Source organism: Ursus arctos, unplaced genomic scaffold (genome assembly GCF_023065955.2).
Source record: "Ursus arctos isolate Adak ecotype North America unplaced genomic scaffold, UrsArc2.0 scaffold_24, whole genome shotgun sequence".
Classification (NCBI taxonomy): domain Eukaryota; kingdom Metazoa; phylum Chordata; class Mammalia; order Carnivora; family Ursidae; genus Ursus; species Ursus arctos.
This window is the reverse complement of record NW_026622919.1, coordinates 32,970,559-32,988,960: the sequence shown is the minus strand read 5'-3', so window position 1 is coordinate 32,988,960 and position 18,402 is coordinate 32,970,559. Positions and strand designations below refer to the sequence as shown.

The 18,402-nt window shown below is 36.4% G+C and overlaps 1 protein-coding gene across 5 annotated transcripts in view; it reads right to left on the bottom strand.

Annotated features, from left to right (window-relative positions):
• The window catches only part of INTS2 (integrator complex subunit 2), a 46,402-nt gene that overhangs the window by 23,800 nt on the left and 4,200 nt on the right, over positions 1–18,402 (bottom strand). For all 5 annotated transcript variants that reach the window (XM_048223681.2, XM_026517487.3, XM_026517488.4 and 2 more), the window contains 11 exons: positions 17,636–17,738; positions 16,629–16,742; positions 15,445–15,575; positions 15,013–15,186; positions 12,261–12,487; positions 10,455–10,580; positions 6,075–6,146; positions 5,877–5,991; positions 3,307–3,375; positions 1,480–1,614; positions 164–340 (listed from right to left, as the gene is read on the bottom strand). In XM_048223681.2, the coding sequence (XP_048079638.1) occupies positions 164–340; positions 1,480–1,614; positions 3,307–3,375; positions 5,877–5,991; positions 6,075–6,146; positions 10,455–10,580; positions 12,261–12,487; positions 15,013–15,186; positions 15,445–15,575; positions 16,629–16,742; positions 17,636–17,738 (1,443 nt within the window). The remainder of the gene's footprint in view (positions 1–163; positions 341–1,479; positions 1,615–3,306; positions 3,376–5,876; positions 5,992–6,074; positions 6,147–10,454; positions 10,581–12,260; positions 12,488–15,012; positions 15,187–15,444; positions 15,576–16,628; positions 16,743–17,635; positions 17,739–18,402) is intronic.

The window sequence follows — 18,402 nt, the reverse complement described above, 5'->3', positions numbered from 1 at the left end:
AACTAATACCATACTTGTAAATTTCATAAGTGATCTGAAGAAATGTAATTCCATTTCAAATTCAGAACCACCTAGAATTCCTCTAATAATCAAAGAAAAAATGTGGAACAAGTCAGAAGAATAAAAGAAAAATCAGCTAATAAATGTATAAGAACTATTTTACCCCAATGACTCCTTGGAAAATACTGAGGATCTCCTGTTCTGTGACTGGCTGATTTGTGGCTTCTGGATTAGATTTAGATGCAGGAGTAAGTATGGAATTTATGTACACGTCAATCAGAGGAAGTAATTGAGGATGAAGTGGAGTGGAGGTTTCACACAGCTGTCTATAAATCCAGTCCTAAAAAAGAAGGTTATAAGTACCAAATCAATTATGGCAATAAGAAAAAGCAAGCGAAATTTAATACGAACATACAATTTACATGATTTATGAATCAGTGAAACTATTAACTTCTAGCAGCTAAAATATATTACCCAGTTTCACAACTGTCTTTGATCTAAAAATATGAATTACTTTTATATCCTAATCAAGACTATTGTCCAGTGGAAGATAAATCTATAATGATGAATTTGGGTTTTGAATGTGGACTTTGGGTTTTTAATCTATTAGTTTTTAAGTGGTAGGAAAAATATTTTAAGTCCTTACTATATCTGTATTTGGAGCACCATCTGTGTTACAGAAGACCCCACCGCACAGAGGAATTGAGGGAGAGGGACAGTTCTTCACAGCAAATCCTCAGGTAGATTAAGAAAGTGGCTGGCAACCACTTATGGGAGACCATCACTTAATTACACACGGATAGAGAACATGTGACTACACGGGGTGTGCAGACTCTTAATTCTCACCTATTTCACTTGCTAAAAACATAAAGAAGCAGAAGATTCAATCTACCTGGAAAATAACTTCACTAAATTGTGGAAACAAGGATAGTTAAAGGTGATATATCAATGCATATATTATTCATTGTTCTTTATAAATAGAAAAGCCTCTAGAAAAGGTTCAGATTTCTTTACCTTCTGGGACTTATCTTTCTCTTTAGAAGGCCTTTTAACCGTTTGATATAGCCAAATATAACTAATTAAAAATATATCAAAATATATATATTAGGTTAGGTGTTAGCTGTCCTTGTGACAAAAGTACAAATGCTGGTCATGGCTGACAAGCAACTTTCTCAGTTTGGTGAACAAAACCAAAGCATAGAAAATGGCAATTTCTTACCAAGTTTTATGAAATAGCTACATGATATTATTGAAATTTTAAATGGATTAGTAATACTGTACATTTTGTCAATAACTTAAGTTATAGAATTTTTTAAAAATCTTAAATTAACATCCTAGTTACTATATATAAATGATTAGTAATTAGATATATATAGAAAACCCACAGCAGAAACCTATAAACTGAAATAGAACTAGAAAAAGAAAAAAAAAAACACATTAACTGGGGTTGTAGCTTGAAATATAAATGTAAGATCATACTTTTATTGACACTTTGTGCTTAGTAAAGGAACGACTCCTGAGAAGCTGGTAAATACAATGAATAGGCAAAAATCCAGTAATGTTGGCACTCAGGTTACTGGTGACAGGGACCCGAACAGCATGAGCTGTGACGACCTTAAAGAGAAAAATAGTATTAATACATACGAAAGAACCAAATATAAAATTATGCTGAAAGAGAGAGGATTAGCAGGTAGAGTGTCAATACTTAATACAAATGTGGCCCTTAGGAATGACTGAGAAAAACTACTTATTACATGACTTAATTATTTCTGGATGATAAGGCAGCATACATTTAGGGATTTGTAAAACACTCTAATTTTTTAAATTTGTTTTTAAACATTGATATGTTGACAGTAATGCAATAAGGTAAAAAAATATAAAATTTGGAATCATAAAATCTAGTCTCAGTGACTTTAGGTAAGTCACTTTATCTTCTGAGCCTATTTTCGCATCTATAAAATGGGACAATACAGTCCCAATATACATCTATAAAATGGGACAATACAGCCTCACCTGCCTCAAAAGGTTTTTGTGAGGGGTAAGAATTGAAAAACATATGCTTGAAAAACATATGTGAATTATAAATTATCGATTCTTTACATGTGACATAAATTTTCTATGTGTGATATAAAATATCACATAAACAGGGATTTTTACCATTACTCTCACTGTGTCATGCACAGACCTCTAATGGTTTTCAAAGACCCTCCCCAAAGCTGTCTTCCAGTGAGTTCAAATAAAAACATAAAAAATAACTTAGGAGTGTCCTATGTGCTATTTGTGTTTGTTATGTGGCAGCATATGTATATTGAGGAGAAAAAGGAGAGTCTGGTATAGAGAAGAGAATACTAAAAGAAGCAACAATTGTGCATCCATGAGCCTTTCAAATATCTCATTTTTTCAGATATGTTTTTTGTAATCTGAAGTTTAAATTGACAAATTAATCTGGGAATTAATTTTAAATTTCAGAATTGTCTTCTTTCCTGCAAAAATAAAATATCCTCAGGTTTACCCACGGACAAAAGTGCTGAGGCCAAATAAGAACATGTAAATACAAGAATAAAGAATTTAGGGGCACCTGGGTGGCTCAGTCGGTTAAGCACCCGACTCTTGAGCTCAGCTCAGGTCTTGATCTCAGGGTCATGAGTTCAAGCCCTGGGTTAGGCTCCATGCCCAGCCTACTTAAAAAAAAAAAAAATTAAAAGAATAAAGAATTTAGACTCTAGCTTATAATTTAGTTAGAAATGAACGTTACAGCCTAAAAGTTTAAACAGGTCTTTATTTTATTTTTCTCCTGACAAACCCAAATGATTACCCCATGTGAGATCCCTATCGTCAATACCAAAGACCATATTCTTAAGCATTTACTCAACATCTCTAAAGTATATAAATTTAAAACATGCTTTAAATGGGATTATTCTATACAGAAGTTTTAAAGATTAAATAAACCGGGGTGCCTGGGTGCCTCAGTCGGTTAAGTGTCTCCCTTTAGTTCATATCATGATCTCAGGGTCCTGGGATCACCCCGCATCAGGCTTTCTGCTCAGTGGGAAGTTGGCTTCTCCTTCTCCCTCTGCCCCTCCCCCTGCTTGTGCTCTCTCTCTCTCTCTCAGATAAGTAAATAAAAACTTTAAAAAAAGTAATATTTGATAAAAAATAAAGATGAAATAAACGATCACTGGAAACTAAAAAGGAACAGAAAAAGACCATAGTATTCTCTTAAACTGAGACATACAAGTTCTCCCCCAAAGAATGTTGCAAAAGAAAGTTAAAGAAATAACCTAAGAATAAAGTGAAAAGAAGTACCTGCTCAGTAAAAATTTCCTGTGTGAAGATAGTCTTCATCCTGCTCAAGGAGCTTGGTTTAATCACAATCTAGAACAACCAAAAAAATTTTAACAGCATGTAAAAATATACGAAGCACACTTTTCTCTGATAAATGTATTATCTAACATGACTATGATATGTAAAAATAATGTTCAAATACTCTATTTCAAAAGTGGCTTCTCAAACCCAGCATTAAAGTGTATTTTTCCTCAGACACTGAACCAACATACAAAAGTACTTAGTAAATATTGTTATCAGCCTTTCAAGTCAGTGGGAAGAAGTGGATTATTCAATAAATGAAGGTGAAATAGGTATCTTTCTGGGAAATAAACATGTGTGTGTGTAATATATATATATATATATTTGCACACATGATACCATACCCAAAATGAACTCTAAAGATTTAAATGTGAAACACGAAGCCACAGAAACATTGAAAGAAAATATAGGTAACCATTTCTTTAAACCTGAGGAAAGAGAAATATTTTTTTCATTTAAAAAAAATTTTATTTATTTTTTTTTAAGTAAGCCATACGCCCAACGTGGGGCTCAAACTTACCACCCCAGGATCGTGAGTCATGCTCTACCAACTGAGCCAGCCATGTGCCCCTCTTTTTTTTTTAAGATAAACATTTCTAAGTGCAACAGCAAAGTAGGACCCATAAAGGAAATACTAAATATACTACACACGCAAAAAAATAATTTCCACATGGCCGAAAAGACTGAGAAGAATTAATTGCAACATACTGTACTTCTCCAGTTTTAAAGACACTAAGGACTGTAAGATATGCTGATTTAATAGTAACTTTTCAAGGGGCACCGGGGTGGCTCAGTTGGTTAAGCAGCTGCCTCCAGCTCAGGTCATGATCTCAGGGTCCTGGGATCGAGTGCCATATAGGGCTCCCTGCTCAGCGGGGAGCCTGCTTCTCCCTCTTCCTCTGCTGCTCCCCCTGCTTGTGCTCTCTTCCTCACCCTCTCTCTCTCTCTCAAATAAATAAAATCTTTAAAGAAAAAAATAGCAATCTTTTGAGGAAAAAAGTCGGGGGAGGAAACACTACCATATTACATCACACATCAACTATAAAATAAAGCCCCATTTCAATATTGGACAAAATATGTGTCATGAAATCAATGAAATATGATATATAAGGTATAATGACATATCATTTATATGTGAAGAGCCCTTTTGAATCAGCGAAAGGAAAAATAAATCAATAAAAATCCCTATAGGAAAATTAGGACACTGGTAAGCGTCTTCACAAAACAAATGAACCAGCCAAGGGGCACCAGCATGGCTCAGTCGGTTAAGCATCTGCCTTCAGCTCAGGGTCCTGGGATCAAGCCCCACACTGAGCTCCCTGCTCAGCAGGAAGTCTGCTTCTCCCTCTGCCTCTCCTCCTCCCCCCCGCTCATGCTCTCTCTCTCTCAAATAAATAAATGAAAATCTTAAAAAAAAAAAAAAAATCAGCCAAAACATACAGATTTTTAAAACTACCAAAAAAAAAAAACCAACTATAAACTATAACTAAAAAATAATAATAATCAAAACTACAGTTTCACTAGTAATCGATGAAATGCAAAATAAGTGAGACCATCTTTCATCAAAGTTGTGAAGATTAAAAATAATGGTAATGCCCAGTGATGGTGAGAGTCTCATTCACAGATGACAACAGTTAAACTGGTATAATCTTTCCTAAAGGTAATCTGGCAATATTCCATCAAACACCTTGACATCATCATATTCTTTTACTTAGTCACTGCCTTCTAGAAGTTTTTCCTAAGGAGATAATCCAAAAACTATTTAAAGGGGGTGCCTGGCTGGCTCATTTGGTAGAGCATGCAACTCTTGATCTCGGGGTCCTGAGTTCGAGGCCTACTTCAAAAAAAAAAAACTGTTTCAAGATAAACATACGTGAGCGCCTGTGTGTGTATTTACGTAAATAAGAATAACCATTTAAGCACCATTCAGAAACTGGAAAATCTACAAGGCAAATAAGAAAGGATCCATTAAGAAAGTCATGATTGGTGCATAAGATGTACTACAACACAGTCAATGAAAATTATATTGTGTCAGAACATTTAATTGGGCTCCCTGCTCAGTGGGGAGTCTGCTTCTCCCTCTGCCCCTCACCCCGCTCGTTCTCTCTCTCTCTCTCCCTAATAAATAAAAATCTTTAAAAATAAAGAACATGTCATCACATATTAGTTAAGTTCTCTAAATTACAAACTATATGTTTCAATGTAAAGAAAGAACAGATACAAGAATATTAACAGTAGTATAGTTGGTATCTTGAACAATAAAATAATATTCTTCTTTTCTTCTGTGTTTTCCAAGCTTTCTATATTTTGGGTTCTCCCAACTTTCTATAGTGAACATCTTTTATGCTTGTAAATAAATGTTTTCATAATATATTTTTTTCTAATATGTCCTGACAAGATTTCAAACTATTAAACTAAAATTACTTTAAAGTGGAAACAAAATGTACTGTACACTACAAAACACCCAGCTTAGAACTACCTTCCCTAGAAAGAAGATAAAAGAAAATTACCTTCATCCCCAAAGTGGAACAGACCAAGTCAATGATAGCACTAAGCTGGTTGCTATGAAAGTACATAGCGACCAGTAACAACATCTCCCCAAAAGAAGCAGAGACGCCAGAAGTACTGTTGAAACAAAAAAGAAAATATGAATTTCCAAAAAGGGGATAAGAAACAATTACTAACTGCAACAAATGAAGTCATCTCACCTTTCAAAATAAGCTTCTTCTTTTATCATCCAACTTAGCCACACCACCATTAGCTGCTCCTGTTCGGGTGTACTATGTAAAACATACAAGAAAGGCACTGGCTTAAACCAGATATACTAGCATAAGAATGAGAAAACATTCTGGAATTATTTTTAGCAGAAATTATTTTTTCCTTCCCTATTTTGAAATATCAATTCAAATCAATTGCTTGTTGCAATGGCCATTAACTGTCATTGAAATATGAGGTAGTTCCGGAGATGAAGAATAAGGGCCTTCGCTTTTCTTTATGTATGTGAACAGTCAAACCCTCTCAAAGGCTTAATTACTGCATTTGTAAGTTGGAGAGAATTAATTTCCTCTCATTTTTTAAAAAAGCAAAGACCTTCTGGGATTAAAATGGTAGAACTGAATAAACGGCCAATATTTCATATAGAAAAAATCTATAGAGTTAAAACAGTCATCAAAAAGTCACAGAGGGGCGCCTGGGTGGCACAGCGGTTAAGCGTCTGCCTTCGGCTCAGGGCGTGATCCCAGCGTTATGGGATCGAGCCCCACATCGGGCTCCTCCGCTATGAGCCTGCTTCTTCCTCTCCCACTCCCCCTGCTTGTGTTTCCTCTCTCTCTGGCTGTCTCTATCTCTGTCGAATAAATAAATAAAATCTTTAAAAAAAAAAAAAAAAAAAAAAAAGTCACAGAGTACCAGAGCAGTAACAAGGAAAATAAAATTTAATTTACAGAAACGTTTTGAGCAGAACTCAAAATTATAGAGAAATAAGTGATCACTATTCAAAGAAAAAGAAAAAAGAGCCATGGGTTCATCAGACATAAAAAATGATTATAAAAACAGACCAACAATGTTTTTAAAGGGAATTCCTAGACTTACATTGAAAGATGCAAGTCAACTTTGACTTGTGAAAATAATTTTGATTTTTTCTACTTCACTGCAGTGTAAACGGGTAAAACAAAAAGCAACTGAAAAGCCCGCTATCCTGAGCTAAGAAAATTTAAAAGGTCATTCTCAACTATAGCTAACCCATTCTACTAATAAAAGACAGCATTACACAGTAGAGAGATAACAGCCTTTAGAGCATGGCAAGGCTCAGTAGGAATCCTATGCCCATTAATTACTGGTAATGTGATCTTAAACAAGAAATTTAAATGATCCTTCTAAACTTGAGCTCTCCAATCCAAAAATACAGATAGAAATACACCTCCTAGAAGTAAAGATTAGAGTTAATGTTTAGCACTTACTTGAGGTAAAGAGAAAAGAAAACACTTCATTTTATTACCTAATTTCACACCCTCCTTTCTCCAAACTACATTAAAGGGATTTTCCTAAAAGGCATAAATGCATAAGATGATGCTGAGGGACACCACCACCAAATGCTGGAAGCAAGAGCACATACAGAAGAGTGGTAACTAATGCAGCAGACCCAAGAAAGCAGAATACTAAACTCGCAGGAAGGAAAAGCCAATCCACTTTATACCACAGAATCCTCAATGAGCTCGGGAACTAACAGCTCCAGGGAGTTCTGGGAGGGAGAGTGAAGACAGACTAATAAATTAAGAAGATCAACAGTTTACTGTAAGTAGTAGACCTCCAGATCACCTCCTCCATTCTACATAATTAGATGAATCCCCATCCCCCAGCAGAGGGAAGACTGGAGATTTGTCCTCTGGAGATGGTGAAAGAGGGTGTCTGTGAACTAAGGATTAACCAGGGATATCTGGGACACCATTCTAAAAATAGAATTAAGTGAAAGATTATACTGAAGGTTTAGATCTCCTCACCCTTAACCCTTACTTTTTAACTTTGCTTTTGGGTTTCTTGTCAGGTCTTCACTCTCCAGGCAAGACAAAAATCTCTTCTATGAATCCGATAAGCCCAAGGGTTTCCCAAAGAGCCACCTATGCATTAAAAAATTCAATCTGCTTTTAGTCTCTTATTCTTCTTTTTTTTTTTTTTTTAGATTTGTTTACTTATTTATTTGAGAGAGAGAGAGAGCACGCACACAAGAGTGGGGGAAAGGGCAGAGGGAAAGAATCTCAAGCAGACTCCCCACTGAACCTGGAGCCTGATGTGGAGCTCAATCTCACAACATGACCTGAGCCGAAATCAAGAGCCAGACACTCAACTGACTGAGCCACCCAGGCGTCCCTCCTACTCTTAAATATAAACAATAAAAAATGATCAAAGCCCTGAAAAAAAGCTTCTAACTTGAAAAACAGAGACCAAAAAAAGCAGGAAAAAAAAAAACTTAGAGAAAAGCAACAGTTTTAATAAAACCTCTACAATCATTACGATTAACATCAGAGAAATCATGCCACCATGAAGCAACAGCTACCGTAGAGAACAAATAACCAGAAAACAAAAAAGAACTCGTAGATATCAAAAATGATAGCGGATTAGAAGTTGAAAACAAATCCTTGAAGGTAGAATGAGCGATATGCTTTTGGAGTAATAAAAATGTTCTAAAATTAAATTGTTGGTAATGGTTGTACAACTTTGTAAATATACTTAAAACTACTGAATTGTAAACTTTAAAATGGGCAAATTTGATGGCATGTAAAAGGTCTCTCAACTAAGCGGTGTTTTTAAAAGTAGAACAAGACAAAGATAAGGAAAACAGGAAAGGATAAGAAAACAAGATAATCATTTCAGAAAGTCCAATATCCAAATAAGAGAAGGTTTTGGACAGGAAAAAAACCCACGTGGAACATTACTAACAAATTAGTTTAAGAAAATCTCCTAGAACTGAAGGACATGAGTTCCTAGGTTGAAAGGGTTTACTGAATACCTAGGATAATAGATAAAAGCAAGCATATCATCCAAAAATTTCAAAACAAAAAGCTAATCCTACATGTCTCCATATTAAAAAAAAAACAAAACAGGCTACACAAAAAATCAAGAATCAGAATGTCATCAGACTTCTCAATAGCAACACTGAAGTCAGAAGACAATGCAGCAAGACTTTCAAAATTCTTAAAGGAAATTATTTCCAACTTCCAATTCTAAGCCCTATGAAACTGTCAATCAAGTGCCCAAGTAGAATAAAGACATTTTCAGAAGTACCCAGTCTCAAAATAATTGACCTTCCACGTACACATGCTAAAGGAGCAAAATGAGAAGGCAACCAAAAAAAACGAAATATGTTGGGGTGCCTGGCGGACTCAGTCAGTAGAGCACGCAACTCTTGATCTTGGGATTGTAGGTTCAAGCCCCACGTTGGGTGTACAGATTACTTTTAAAAATAAAATCCTGGGGCACCTGGGTGGCTCAGTCGCTTAATCATCTGCCTTCAGCTCAGATCATGATCCTGGGGTTCTGGGATCGAGCCCTGAGCTGGGTTCCCTGCTCAGCAGGGAGCCTGCTTCTCCCTCTCCCTCTGCTGCTCACCTCTCTGCTTCTCCCTCTCCCTCTGCTGCTCCCCCTGCGCTCACGCGTTTTCTCTCTCACAAATAAATAAAATTTTCATAAATAAATAAATACTAAAATCTTTAAAAAGAAGAAAAGGAGATATGAGATGCAGGAAGCCTGAGATCCAACAAAGGAGACGTGAAGCAAGTCCTGAAAAAATAGCGAAGAGCAGTTCCAGGATGAGAGCTGTGTGACAGACGCAGAGGTAACCGGTTCAGAGAATCAGGAGAGACTTCCTTAAGAAAATGAAACTGACAGAATAAGGAGTCTGAAGATCTCGAGAGGAGGTTCAGATCGGCAGAGCTTAACGTAATTACAGCAACGTAAGTAGACAGAACAAAGAGCAAATGAAAAACAAAGCACGGTATAATTATTAAGGCAAAAAACAAGTTTTGCAGAAGAAACGTTATCTTCTATTATGTGGCGGAGCTCCCAATAGAGACAATATGAACAGCCATATATTTTTCAAAGCAAACTTGCAATATATCTGTACTGGGACAATGGGAAGAGGGGAAGGATATGTAGATGCGCTGGCGGGGGGGGAGGGGGCGGGAAGACAAGAAAGAGAGAACTAATTCCTCATCTTTCATGGTAGGAAATCAACAATTACTCCTAAAATTGAAAAATCAAAAACACAGCAAATACAAACATGTTATTTAAAGATATGGAAGTAAAAACCAAAAGAAACTGAAGAAAGCTGAAAGAAGTTGCCTGGAGGGAAGGGATAACAGGGCGGAAGGGAACAGGGACTGCTATTTGCCTCACCAAATCTGGAAGAACTAGCATGACTCCTTCGACTGGCAAACAGTAGATGCTACTGACACCATTTACTAAAAGACAATACCACTGTCCATTCCTAGACCAATTTCTCTAGCAAGCTCCCAGTTAATGCTATATGTGCATTCCAATAAATACACAAAAGCAGACCTTCAGAAAACAGAGCAACCTTTATAGGAAGATACCTGACAAGTGTAGAGAAGGCCAGCAGCATACAAAAGGAGAGCGAAACGAAGCGAACGCCAGCTGGTGTAGCAGGAGGACGGCTTGTCATCAACTGCAGTAATTGCTCAGCCTCTTCCTCAGTTGGTCTAAAAAAGGGATATATTATTAGGCTTTACTTTTCTTAGTTAAGAGAGGAAGGAAGAAAAAGGGACTTCCCAAGAGTTTAACTTTTCAGATATAAATTCTGAGCTTTATAATGATACCTTCCTATTTATAAAACCTTTACTATCTTAAGTCATTAAAAGCAGAACTGGTGGGCTTACAACCAGTGATTTTCCTCAGACACAAATACACACAATCCTCACTTGGCACAGTAGCGTGGGACCATAAAAATAACCACACAAGCTGAAACTATGCACTGTGATCATAATAATCAATGGGGAAAGTTAACTGTTCACGACCTTTAAAATTTGCCAAAACATCAGAGACCTTCTGTCAGTCATAATGCACAGGGAAGTGAAAAAAATAGCAAATAATTATATAGCGCTCTGTAACTGAAAATATTACAAACATTGGGAAATAGAGTGTTTTCTTTGTAAAAAAATTTGTCAAGAATAGTTTGAAAAGCCCTTGCCGCCTTCTCATTGTATATCTTATAATGTAGAGTGAACCTTTTTCTTAAGCCTTGATGAACTGTCATCTCCCTTTCTAAGTTCGGATCTGACACCAACATTTTATCCTTTGTATGTTCAGTCAGGAAGTATCTGAGATTTCCTTTAACTTGAAGATTTTTGCCAGCATCACCTCCTCTGGGACTTCCTCCTTTTTTCCACAATGACTTTCCTCAATCATGCTGACAAGGGCACCTTCACTAAGTTCTTCGGCTACATATCTAGGGTTTCTCAAATGGCAGCAGCGTCGACACTGTAGTGATCAGCTATTCCATTCTTCTTTGGTTCAAATACCACTTCCGGTGTCACCACTTTTTGTTTCTTTGCTACACATTCAGCTTTCTTGGCCAATTCCTTCTTTCAGTTATTTTTGTCAAATGACACATGGCTTTATCACTGAGACAAGGTAAGAGTACAGCTCTGCACTTTCCTATCTGTTCACCGACTGAGTAAAAGATTGGCAGTGACCAGCTGCCAACAACTTTAAAAGAAATAAGGTGCATCTGCTGTTTACAGAGTGACTTGTGGCCTGAAGAGCTCTCGGCAAAGTTTGTACTTCATACAATTATTTGGTCAATGTATCATGGTAACTGATAATGGTAGTTGTTGAGGGAGCAATGTTATTTAAGCCAACGCTAAGCCGAGGTAAGTGAAATTCATACTCATCAGAGACATGCAAAGTGAGGACTGTATGTATAACGACGGAGGACATTATTCAAAAGGATGTAGTGCAGTGACTACATAAGAAACCTTGTGCTTAATAACCACAACACACCGATTTTAAATAATCTGTGATCTCAGTTGTGAAAGGAAACAGGAGAGATTTACTTCAACTAGTTGCATGGGCTCAGTAAAGTATCACTCACAGATCATTCACTACCGTCATGTGAGCTGTGGTAGTCACAAGTTTTCTTAAACTGCTCTGGCCCCTCCCATATTCACATAATTCTATTTACAATCTGACAAAAATAGACGGATACATCCCACCTGGGAACGTTCTTGCCTTAGGAATTCATTCTTGATATAGGCCAGCCCACTACCTAAGCCCAACAGGAAACCCAAACCCTCAGAATAAAAGGGCTTCGGCTCACTTTCTTGGGACTAGAAACAAGAAAGTAAAATGGTAAAAAGGTAAAATATCAAAGTATTGAATACTTGAGTCCAGCGATCCCCATCAAAGCACAGTACAGACGTAAGAGTGCACTGGCTTTCACAACATGCTCTTCTTTCAGCCCCGAATACACAGACACATTGGGCTCCATCTCCACATCAGCTTCTTCCACAATGCGGGTACTTCTTACTGTGGGAAGAATGCCCATCAACTCCAGAAGAAGCTGCCTTCTCATTTGCCAAAGGACAGAACTACTGGTCTCTCTTTTTCTCTGTAAAAAATATGGACCACAAAAGGAAGGAAGCATGGAGCACTTACTAAGTCAAAAGGATGCTCAAACGAAACTCCCCGTTAAACATTTAAAATTGACCCATTTGAAGAGGCTGTCAGAACTGCAGAATCTCATTTTAACCAAATGAGCAAACTCAAAATTCACTGATTCCTTTGAAGAATACTCTACTCACCTTAATCTGGATTGGCTGTACAGAAAACACTAAATTAATGACAATTTGAACTGTAAAATATCATTTACGTGGTACTTTCAAATACATAATGACTAAAGGAGTCATCTGTGATATAGTAGAAAGTGCTCAGATTTTGGAGACAGAACATCTTGGGTTTAAATGATAGCTTTGCCACTGATTATGTATGCTTACTTCTCTGAACCCCACTTTCCTTAATGACAAGGAAGTGAATATTTTATTAATAATATTTAACTCCCAAGGCTGTTGTAATTAGGGATTTACAAGTCTATCACCCTCACAGTTCTTCAGGCAAGGGTAATGTTTTAGTCATCTATTACTAGGCAGGGCCTACCACTGTGCCTGACATATAGCAAGCACTCAATATCTTTTAAATAGATGAATGAGCAAAGATAACACATATGAAAGCAGTTCTAAACTGTGAAAAACTAGGCAAATGTTCATTATTTTTAGAATGTTTCTAAGTAAAATATGATAAACCTGCTTTAATAACATTATGTTCAAATAAGAGAAATTTACTGCACACAAAGGACAATTACGAACAAGATGAACATGTCAAAATGCTTAACACAGTGCCTGACATATAGAAAGTATACAAAAAATATTCACTTCCCTTAAGAAGGAAAGCTTAAAATTAGTCTCCAAAAAAAAAAGAAAGAAAGAAAGAAAAAAAAAGAAAGAAAGAAAGAAAGAAAGAAAAATTAGTCCTCAAATGGGCTGGAAATAAAGTAGAATTTGGATATAGAAAAGTATGGTGAGCCAGTAGCATAAACAATAGACTAGAGGACCAGGCATAACTGTCTAATTCACGGACTTAAACAAAATAAAAATCAGTCCGCACAGAGTTACCATGAAATGTTCTTTGAAAAAGTAAAATATTTTTAACTTAAAAACTGTTGAAAAATATAACATATGTTCATCAATAGATGAATAAACAAATAATATGTGGTATAGACATGCAATGGAATATTACTCAACCTAGAAAATGAAAGAAATTCTGATATATGCTATAACATGCATGGACTTTGAAAACATTATGATAACTAAAATAAGCCACACTCAAAAAGAGAAATACTGTGTGATTCCACTTATCTGAGGTACCTAGAACAAATTCATACAGATAGAAAGTAGAAAAAATTTACCAGGGGCTGGAAGGAAGGAGGAATGGGGTATTGTTTAATGGGTACAGATTTTCTGTTTGAGATGATGAAAAAGTTCTGAAAATGAACAGTGATGATGGTGGCAAAATATTGTGAATGCCCCTGAACTGTACAGATCCTTAAAAAGGATCAAAATGGTAAATTTCATGCCATATATATTTTACCACAATAAGAAATATATATTAAAATTACAGACTATAATAACTTATTTTGATGATGAATCTAACCCAGAACCCTAGAGATTCACAAAACTCCTTTCAAGGGTCCAGAGGTCAAAAACATTTCCTTAAACATGACTGGTCGTTTCTACTCTAATTTTCTCACAAGCGTACAATGTAGTTTTCCAAAGGTTCTATTAAGCCAAACATTAAAGAGATTTGCAAAAATGTAAAACAATACTACTCTCCTCACTAAATTTTTAGAAAATATGGTTATTTTTCATTAAAAATATGTTTATATTTAATACAGTTATTACTGTTATTTTTAAATGAATTAAGTAGGGGCGCCTGGGTAGTTCAGTCAGTTAAGTGTCTGCTTTCAGCTCAGGTCAGGATCCCGGCTGGAATCCTGGGGTCGAGCCCCACATCAGGCTCCCTGCTCAGCACACAGTCTGCTTTTCCCTCTCCCTCTGCCTCTTCCCCCGCCCGGCTCCTTCTCACTCATGCTCTCTCAATACATAAAGTCTTTAAAAATAAAAAAATAATAATAAATGAGTTAAGTAAATATTTCAAAGTTTTCAGTTTTCATCTGTAATATTGTAAATATCAACAGATAAAAGCATGGGACGCCTGGGTAGCTCAGTCGGTTAAGCATCTGCCTTCGGCTCAGGTCATGATCCCAGGGTCCTGGGATCGAGTCCCACATCGGGCTCCTTCCTCAGCGGGGAGGCTGCTTCTCCCTCTGCCTGCTGCTCCCCCTGCTTGTGCTCTCTCTGACAAATAAATACATAAAAATGTTTAAAAAAAAAAAAACAGATAAAAGCACATAAACAAAAGCTCTCTAGTACCCTCCATGATTTAAAATGTCAGGAGTGCCTGAGACAAAAAGTGTTGAGAATCACTGGTCTAATGACATCATTCTAAAAGTGCTTCTTCCTCTTTGACTAGTTGCCAAAATATACTGATTCTTAGCCTGTAAGATCTTTAAACCCTCACCTGCTGTCCATTTCGGATAAAAGTTCCAAACCAAGTCCGGACTTTCGCATTTGTTCCAAGAAGCAAACCACTAACAAAACAAACCAAGTCACTCACTCCATCTTCACTAGCTTCATTTTTAGTATGGTCCAACGTCAAAGCCACTCCAAGCCCTGGCAAGTGACATTCTTCCACCTAACACACCAAAGAAAACAAACTGAACTGAGTATCATAAGGAAAAGGGCCAGGACACTTCACTGTTTAGATGTTTTAAAGCTTCTGAAGTTTAGAAGTAGACATATCCCAAAACATAAAAACCCAGAGGGGAAGGTAATAATACATTCAGTATATAAATACAATTCCAAATCTCTACAGGATTCTAAAACCACCTTGGGAAAGTTCCTGATCATAATACAAAGGCTTTTGTCTTATAAAAATAATAAGATCTCCTACCACCATCCCTCGAACTTTGAGAGCCTGAGAAGGATTCATTTTACACAAGAAGCGTAGGGCATCTGTCCTGCGCCTTCCTCCAAGACTTTCTTCGTCTTGTCGTTCTCCATTTTTAATCAGACCCCTGCAAACTGAACATTTAACAGCCACTATTACTTTAAGCTTTCAAGTAAGATGTTAGAAACAATTTCTTCAGCCTTTTAATTAATCATTTATGTGGAACAGACACTACAGAAGAAAATGATCAGGGAATGTGAAAGCACAGCAATAGAAACTGGTCAAAATAAAGCACAGAATGGAAAGAGACTTAAAAAATGAATGGTGACCTGTGGGGCAATATCAAGTAGTCAAATATAATTACGTCTCAAAGAAAAAGAAAATGGAAGACAAAAATATATTTGAGGAAATTTTTTCAAATCTGATGAAAACTATAAACACAGGAGCTCAATATATATCATGAGAAAATAAGAGCACAGTTTTTACAAAGGACTTTTACATATCTTGTGATATTCGATAAATCTCTCAGAAACGTAAGGGAAATGTTATCATTAATATCCCATTTTATAGATGATAAGTACCTTGATGATTACACAAAACGTGAGTGACAAAACTAGAAATTACGGACGCCACAGCCAGTGCTTTTTCCTCTTTGGCTCCCAACTCACAACCTTGCTCAAAAATGTTTTTATTTTTATATCACACAGACCCAAACAACAATCTTCAATCAGCAGTAGTTTGAAATAGAGGTGAAGATTTCAGTTGATTTTTCTCAATTTCAACTTTTCTGCAAACTGACAGCAATAAGGCTAAAACACAAAGGGTTTGATTGCTGCTATTTCTGACTACATGTTATCTTGTACTGCACTCTGGCTGTCTCACAGATATGTCTTCTTCTGTTTGCTCCATGAGCATAGGATTATAGCTTCTAGTCTTTAGTATTTTTTACTGTCCTAATACAGCACTGGTGTCTAGTGACAAAAAAATTATTTTGTTGCATACTCACTGTACTTAAATTTGTAATCTCAAAACAAATTTTGAAATCTTCTCAATATTTCTACAATGAATACTCACTAATAAATTTTCCAAAGATAAAATCTCAAATGAAAGCACATAAATATTTCTTCTTGGCTCAAAAAGCAGGTCCTGTATCTGCCCAAGCAAATCTCTTTTAAAATAATATTTACCTTCATTAAAACTATCAGGAACATTGGCCACCAACAGACATAAGAACCAAGCACCATTTCTGACATGTAGCAAGGCTTCAGCTACATCCACTATTGGAAGCAGGGAAGGGAGCTCTACAAGAAAACAAAATCAATGTTACTACTAAGGAGTGATATTCCATTGAATTATACATAAGCATTTTTTGACATTTCACGGATGTCATTTAAAAGCAATTAAGGTACTTTCTTTTCATACTCTAGAGGTGAATTCTCCTGTAGGATAGCCACCAGCCACATGTGGCTATTTAAATTAATTGGGGCACCTGGCTGGTGCAGTCGGTAGCACATGCAACTCCTGGTCTAGGGGTTCTAAATTCAAATTCGAGCCCCACCCTGGGTGTAGAGATAACATAAAAATAAAATCTTTTAAAAAATAAATTAATAAATTAATTCAAATTAAATAAAATGAAAAATAGTTCAGTCCCGCTAGCCACATTTCAAGTAATCCGTAACCACATGTGGCTAGTGGCTACTGCATTGGAAAGCACAACATGCCTCACTGACACTGGGACACTGGACAGTACTGGGCAAGAGAGATTTTCATGAAAATCTTTGCATTTTTACGTCCTCTATGTTTCTAATCCAATTGTTCAATGTTACTAATTTGAAATATTTCAATCCCCCCACAGGTATTGTCTTAACTTTAAACAAAATTGGGATTATATTCTACTTATCATTTTACCCTTTGCTCTTTTCATTTACAGATTATGACCATTTTCCAAAAATGTATTAAAATTCCTTCAAATACACTGTTAAAAGCCATATAACATGCCATACTACGGAAATAATATAATTTACTTAATCATTGTCCTACCACTAGCCATTTTTGTCTTAACATTTTAATGTGCATTTTTATAAAATATATAAAATACTTATACAAAATAACACAATTTCCAAGTTAAGAAGTTCCACAGTACCATTTAACAAGAAACTATGAACGTAAGGTATCTTAGCAGTCATTACAGTACCTGCTTGTAAAATACAAAGTACATCTGCAGCTTCCTCCAAATAGACTGGACTCTCAAACAGCTCAGATGACTTAAAAAAAAAATCTCCACTGGACTCAGACACCTTAAAAAAGAAAAAAAGAAAAAAAGAAAAAGAGAAAAAAAAAAAGATAAACTCTATTAATTTCAGATAATGTACTAAATCCCTTACTATTTTTATAATTATTTATTGAGCTTACAGACCATGTTCCTAAATATGTCATTAATATACTGCAGCAGAATATGCAGTATTTGATAAATTTGAGCTGCTTTAACCACAGTCACATTAATTATTATTCAGACATGGCAATATGAGTCTCAATAATTTATTTCTATACTAATATTTGGAGACATCTGGAATTAAAGATAAGACAAGCCAAACACAAATGAGCCAGGAATGCTACCTACAAAAGTTATAGCTCGGGATGCCCAGGTGGCTCAGTCAGCTAAGCGTCTGCCTTCAGCTCAGGTCATGATCCCAGGACCCTGGGATCGAGCCCCGCATCCGGCTCCCCGCTCAGCGGGGAGTCAGCTCCTCCCTCTCCCTCTGCCTGCTGCTCTCCCTGCCTGTGCTCTCTCTCTTTCTGACAAATAAATAAATAAAATCTTAAAACAATAAAATAAAATAAAAAATTTTTAAAAGGACGCCTGGGTGGCTCAGTCGGTTTGCCTTTGGCTCAGGTCGTGATCCCAGGGTCCTGGGATCAAGCCCTGAGTTGGGCTCTCTCTGCTCAGCAGGGAGCCTGCTT